Source organism: Rutilus rutilus (genome assembly GCF_951802725.1).
Source record: "Rutilus rutilus genome assembly, chromosome: 7".
Lineage (NCBI taxonomy): Eukaryota > Metazoa > Chordata > Actinopteri > Cypriniformes > Leuciscidae > Rutilus > Rutilus rutilus.
In genome coordinates, this window is record NC_140221.1 from 986,371 (window position 1) to 993,390 (window position 7,020).

The 7,020-nt window shown below is 36.4% G+C and overlaps 1 protein-coding gene across 3 annotated transcripts; it reads right to left on the bottom strand.

Annotated features, from left to right (window-relative positions):
• LOC311294350 (inactive phospholipid phosphatase 7) lies at nt 1–5,137 on the bottom strand. Of its 3 annotated transcripts, none has more exons than XM_084415174.1 (4): nt 4,972–5,137; nt 4,369–4,405; nt 3,631–4,106; nt 1–2,239 (listed from the first exon to the last, which is right to left on the bottom strand). In XM_084415174.1, exons 3-4 carry the CDS (start codon nt 4,061–4,063, stop codon nt 1,866–1,868), a joined length of 807 nt encoding a protein of 268 aa, XP_084271300.1. In that variant the 5' UTR covers nt 4,064–4,106; nt 4,369–4,405; nt 4,972–5,137; the 3' UTR covers nt 1–1,865. The 3 variants fall into 3 exon arrangements, with proteins under 3 accessions (XP_084271300.1, XP_084271299.1, XP_084271301.1); XM_084415173.1 differs by having other exon boundaries at nt 4,369–4,420; XM_084415175.1 differs by having other exon boundaries at nt 4,365–4,420.
• Between the last annotated feature and the right edge of the window lie 1,883 nt (nt 5,138–7,020).

The following is a 7,020-nucleotide window of genomic DNA, read 5'->3' on the forward strand; positions in this document are numbered from 1 at the left end:
AGCTGATTCAGACATTGATCTGAGGATCTGAGATCATGAAAGAGTCATTTATTTATAAAGTACAAATATGTACAGAACAAATCAAAGGCAGCTGATCTCTGGAATATTGCATGTGTCATTACAGTACTTTGACTGGTATCCCAGAAAATAAGGATTCGAAACATTCATGCATGCTTGAAGCAGATCCGGATCATGTTCATCCGCATGTTCATATCGCATGTTCATATCGCACATAAAATAACCAGAAATTACAACAACAAAATATGTCTTTTGACTTTGGATGTTCTTCTTCTTTTCTTTCACAATCCTGTGGATGTTTTCAAAGTAAAAACAGAAAATAAAAAAATACATTTGAAATGAAATTGTAAATACTATAGACATGAAAAAAAAGACAAAACAGAACAAAATTTAACTAAAATGAAAACAGAATATACAAAAAAAAAAAATATATATATATATATATATGAAATAGAAAGTTAATAAAAACTATATAGACATTTAAAAAAACTACTAAAAATGACAAATGAACAACAAAATGACAATCTTTAACTAAAATGAAAATAAAAGCAGAAAATACAAAAATAAAAACTAAATCTGAATTAAACATTTATAGATTATAAAGACATTTTAAAAAACTACTAAGAAAAAACACAAGAAAATGACAAAAATTAACTAAATTTCAAAATTAAAAAACAATTTAATCATATTTAAAAAAACGACTAAACTGAGAAAAACGAGAATGTAATGAAAATACGTGCAGAATACATCTAAACCTGAAATAAAAATGAATCCAAACTATATACAGTATTAAAAACTATTACAGTACTTTAACTGGTATTACAGAAAGTGATATGAAACATTCATGCTTGAAACAGATCCTGATCATGTTCATATCGCACATAAAATAATGCACACAAAAAATGTATCTTTTGACCAAATGATGTTTTTCTTCTTTTCGTTCCCAGTGCTGTGGATGTTTTTCTTCTTTTCGTTCCCAGTGCTGTGGATGTTTTTAACACGAACTCAAGCCAGACTGAACAGGACAAAAGCACTGTTACTCTCCCGAGCAGCTTCCTCCGCGAGACGTCTCAGTTCTGCAGAAGTTAAGAAGTGAAAATGAGAGTGAGATCCAGTGGAGTCGGACTGGATCCCAGCATTAGTCCTGATCCCACACACAGATCCCTCTGAGGTGTACAGGCGTTCCTGGAGCTCACACAGATGCCAAGGTCATGGCTTCGATTCCCAGGGAGAGCAACAACTGATGAGAATGTAAATGTGTAGCTTGAAATGCAACGTAAGTCGCTTTTACTGTGCTTCTCTTCACCTGTGTGAACTTGAGGAGAACGACTGCATACATCCACTAAAAGTCACCAAAACTGATTCAACATTTGGATAAAAGCGTCTGCAAATGCAGAAATGTGATCCTGGACCACAAAACCAGTCACAAGGGTCAACTTTTGAAATTGAGATTCATCATCTGGACGTTGACTAAAGCTTTCCAGTGATGTGTGGTGTGTTAGGATAGGACAATATTTGGCTGAGATACAACTATTGAACATCTGGAATCTGAGGGAGCAAAAAAATGGAAACATTGAGAAAATCTCCTTTAAAGTTGTGGATTAATGTTGGCGATTGTGCTGCATTCACTCACACAAATACATGTTTGATATATTTACAGTTGGAAATGTACTAAATATCTTCATGGAACATGATCTTTACTCAATATCCTCATGATTTTTGGCATAAAAGAAAAATCTATAATTTTGACCCATACAATGTATTGTTGGCGATTGCCACAGATATACCCGTGCGACTCGTGACTGGTTCTGTGGTCCAGGTCCACAGATGAGCATCGGTGTGTCCAGCTATCGGGCCGAGCCCCAGCTGAAGGTCCCGATGGACAGGAGCGTCCGACAGGCGCTGGACGAGACCCACACCGTCTCCATCAGCCCGGAGTGGAGGAAGCCCAGGGCGAAGCCGCAGGTCACGTCGCTCAGCCGGTTCTGGCCCAGCAGGACCCGGGACAGGCCCGCGAGCCCGGCCCACAGCACCAGCAGGACCCGCAGCGGGACGGCCAGGTCCAGGTGGGACAGCAGGAACCGGGACACCAGCGCCGCTCGGCTCGCCTGACCCGCCGGGAACGAGTGTGTGTGCGGGAGCCCGGTACTCGAGTCCCACGGGCCCTTACGCCGGACCAGCTTCTGCACACCGGCCACGGTCAGCAGGTCCAGGACCAGTGCTGGAGAGGAGAGAGAGGAGAACATGCTGAATATGACAACACACAGCAGGTCCAGGACCAGTGCTGGAGAGGAGAGAGAGGAGAACATGCTGAATATGACAACACACAGCAAAAAGGACTTCAAATTAAAGGAAAAAGAGAAAATGCAAAAAAAAAACCTGAAATAATAATGTAACTATAGACATTAAAAAAACTACTAAAAATGACAAAAACAAAAGAAAATTACTAAAACTTTAATGTTAATGAAAATAAAAGTAGACAAAGCAAAAAACCTAAATCTGCCAAAAAATGACATAGTCGTAAAAAAAAAAAAAAACAGACAACAAAATGACTATGTAATTTTTTGGCAGATTTAGGTTTTTTGCTTTGTCTACTTTTATTTTCATTAACATTAAAGTTTTAGTAATTTTCTTTTGTTTTTGTCATTTTTAGTAGTTTTTTTAATGTCTAAAACTTAGTAAAACAGTAAAAACAGAAAATGCAAAAGTAAATCTGAAATAAAAATGTAAGACATTTAAGACTATAGACATTTAAAAAAAACCTACTAAAAATGACAAAAACAACTAAATTACTACAATTTTAACAGAATCTGAAATGAAAAAAACTGTAAACATTTAAAGAACTACTAATTATAAAAACATTAAAATTACAAAAATTTTAACAAAAATTCTAAATGAAAACAGAAAATACAAAAAAAAATCTGAAATAAAATAATAATAAAAACTATATAGACATTAATTAAACTACTAAAAATAACAAAACACACAACAAAATTACTAAAACTACTAATTACAAATGAAAAAAAAACGAAATCAGAAAAAAATTATATATTGACTTTTTTTTTAAATTACACAAATGAACAACAAAATTATTAAAACTTTACAATGAAAATAAAAACCAAATCTGAAATTAATAAACTATATAGATATTAAAAAACTACGAAAAATTACAAAAACACACTTTACACAAATCAACAAGAACGTAACAAAAGTTTAATAAAATAAAACATTAAAACTAAATTTGAAAAAAATATATATATAAAAATTATAGACATTTAAAAAAAAACTACTAAAAATGACAAAAACACAACCAAAATAAAAATGTAATGAAATGAATATAAAAAAACTATAGACATTAAAAAAAAAAAAAAAAAAAAAACCGGTAATGAGGTAAAACCCAGGAAAAAAAAAACAGGAAAAAACCCAGGAAAAAATGACAGACTTTTTTAAAAGAGAAAACAAAACCTTATAAAAATGACAAAAAAACACAAAATTACTAAAACTTTAAAACGAAAATAAAAACTAAACTGAAATGAAATGAATAAACTATATAGACAACAACCCCCAGAGAACGAGTAAAGCTCCGCGATAGCATAAGAGCGCGTGCGGTACCGATGAGCAGGTTGATGAGCAGCTCCTGTCCCGCCGGCGTGTGGCTCTGGCTCAGACACACCAGCGTTCCGCAGACCCATGTGACCCCGTGACCCGTCAGAGCCAGCAGGGTGACCCCCGAGCGCACACTGGACCACGGGGACCCGGCCTGGACACACACGCTCAGGCGCTTGGACAGGCAGATGTCGACGGCTAGCAGCGAGCTCACAGCGATGCCTCTGAACGACGGGTTGAGGAGCATACAGTCTTCTTCCGGCGGCTCCGCGTGTGTGTTCTCGCTCGCCTGGTTCTGCTGGCTCCTGGACGTGGATCTCCTCCACGCTTTGCTGTGGTTCCGCGGAGGCGAGTTCAGGGACAGAAACTCGGGTCGACCCAGAACGCTAGTGCTAATGCCGCGATCTTTAGCTCTGGAGCGGCTCGGGTGCGAACGCATGGCGCGGTTTATTCCAGAAGCTAATGAGCTTCAGATGTGGATTCTGGAAAACATGTTTAGACATGCATGAGGAAAAACAATTACTGAACAATAACACCACTATCACGATAATCATATATCGTCATTTTTTTTGCAGCATCAACATTTTAGGTGACCAGTTACAGCTTTAGATAATTCTTTACAGTATTTGTCACAGTTTTGATTTCATTGTAACTGACCTTGCAATATGAAAATGATTTGATATCATATGATGAATCAGTGTTTTAAATGAAATGGTTGAGTGAATGTTTCAATGACTCACTCACAGTCACTTGTCGCCCTCTACTGGTGTAACACTGGAACCTGCAGAAAGAGGCACTGAAAATGAAAAAAATGTGGCATTGTTTTATTTCATAACCAACTATTTATTATTATAATTATGAATTAGTATGTCATAATTTCAACTTTTTAAAAACCTAAAACACACCCATACATGTTTACAAAACTATCTTCGAGATCATTACACACATTGTTTTTATTTCGGTCACTGTAAAACATGCATTTTATGAAGATTATTGGCGTATGTTTTACAAGAAAATAGCAATTCAGGGTTTTTACTTAAACTTTTCACTTTTCTTATTTGTCTTGTAATTATTTGTGACTGTTTAACCTAACCCTAACCTAACCTTTCAGCATTTTCACCATTTTAAACATACATAACCTACAATTTGTCCCCAAATGATGGTTAAGCAGGAACACACAAACACAATCTCAGTCCTAATAGAGCATTAATGCGCCTGAACTTTGCTGTCCAAAGGCTGAAAATGTCAGAGAAAAAATGAGCGTCCTTCATAAAAACAATAAACGAGAACAATTACTACAAGCAACCATCTCGTTTTAATAGTCCTGAAGCACATCAGCTGGCCTACCTCAGATCAGCTCTATTATGATCCCGCTCACATTCGCATCAATTCACACGCGCAGAAACATCATTAGACACCTTGGTTTTGGAAAACATCTTTGCATAATATAATAAACATATCGGTGTATTTGAAAGCGCTGCTTTAGCATCCATCACGGTCCGCCTCCGCCTCCCAGCAAACCCACAAATACTACTATGGCGAAGGTGTGTTGTTAATCAATATTAATTAGCCACGCCCACTAGCCATGCTAATTGGCTGCCAGGCAGAAAGCTGACGAATGAAGGTTCGCCTCATGAATATAAGTTCGATCACGTGACTAGAAGCTGCCGTGACGTCACGTGGTTTAATGCATATTAATGAGCTTTGTCTTCACCGTAGTAGGAATCGCAAATCGAACAGCATCTTTGTCTGAGGTTGGCGTTCTCCAAGGTGCTTAAACGGGGACCATCGTTTGTTTTTATAATATTTTAGACACGAATCGCTTGATATTTAAAATATGTGTTTTTCCAGGTCATTGCGCTATTTCCATCTGAAGCATTTTACACTTTTGTATGCTGTCTGAAATAGACCAAATTTAGCTCAGCAAACTTCACGAGCGTTTTTCGTCTGTTTTGACAAATTTGATCTTTCAAATTTTATGTGGTCAACCTCAACACATCCACTCTGTTTTTTAAATTACAATTACAATTGCAATGCAATTCTTTATTTGATAAACTTTCTATGTTAGCTTCTTTTTCCTCAGACATGGTGGAGTTGCTGATTTTAGCTCAGAATATCCTTTCTGTTAGTGTCCACTCTGACAATCACTATCCACTCAGTGCTCTGTTAGCTCTTCTGATTTAACAAAGTAATTTATGCTTAGAGTGGAAGAAGTGTATTTAAAGTTCTTTGGTAATGTTTTATATTTTGTTTCCTATCAAAATCCAGTTCAAACAGTAACTGGTTGTTTGTGAGAGATAAAAAATCATCCATCCATTATTTATACCACTCGTCCACCCTGTTTTTTACTTAGTCCACTCAGTTATTACTTAATCTACCCTGTTATTACTTAGTCCACCATATAATTATTTAGTCCACTCTTTTATTACTTTGTCCACCCTGTTATTACTTAGTCCACCTTGTTATTACTTAGTCCATCTTGTTATTACTTAGTCCACCCTGTTATTACTTAGTCCACCATACTATTACTAAGTCCACTCTATTATTACTTAGTCCACCTTGTTATTACTTAGTCCATCTTGTTACTTAGCCCACTCTGTTATTACTTTATCCACCCTATTACTTAGTCCACTCTATTATTACTTAATCCACCCTGTTATTACTTAGTCCACTCTATTACTACTTAGTCCACTCTGTTATTACTTAGTCCACTCTGTTATTACTTAATCCACTCCGTTATTACTTGGTCCACTCTATTATTATTTAGTCCACCCTGTTATTACTCAGTCCACTCTATTATTACTTAGTCCACTCTGTTATTACTTAGTCCACTCTATTATTACTTAATCCACCCTGTTATTACTTAGTCCACTCTATTATTACTTAGTCCACTCTGTTATTACTTAGTCCACTCTGTTATTACTTATTCCACCCTGTTATTACTTAGTCCACTCTATTATTATTTAGTCCACCCTGTTATTACTCAGTCCACTCTATTATTACTTAGTCCACTCTGTTATTACTTAGTCCACCCTGTTATTACTTAGTCCACTCTATTTTTACTTTGTCCACCCGGTTATCACTTAGTCCACTCTCTCATTACTTAGTCCACTCTATTATTATTTAGTCCACTCTGTTATTACTTATTCCACCCTGTTATTACTTAGTCCACTCTGTTATTACTTAGTCCACTCTATTTTTACTTTGTCCACCCGGTTATCACTTAGTCCACTCTGTTATTACTTAGTGCACTCTATTTTTACTTTGTCCACCCGGTTATCACTTAGTCCACTCTCTCATTACTTAGTTCACCATGTTATTACTTAGTCCACTCTGTTATTACTTAGTCCACTCTATTATTATTTAGTCCACTCTGTTATTACTCAGTCCACGCTA

Bases quoted from the DNA above. Each gene is read 5' to 3' on its own strand.
- LOC311294350 (XM_084415174.1), bottom strand. From the start codon at position 4,063: ATGCGTTCGCACCCGAGCCGCTCCAGAGCTAAAGATCGCGGCATTAGC. The intron at 2,240-3,630 runs GTACCGCACGCG...TCTCCTCTCCAG, and splicing joins GCTCATCAACCTGCTCATCG to CACTGGTCCTGGACCTGCTG.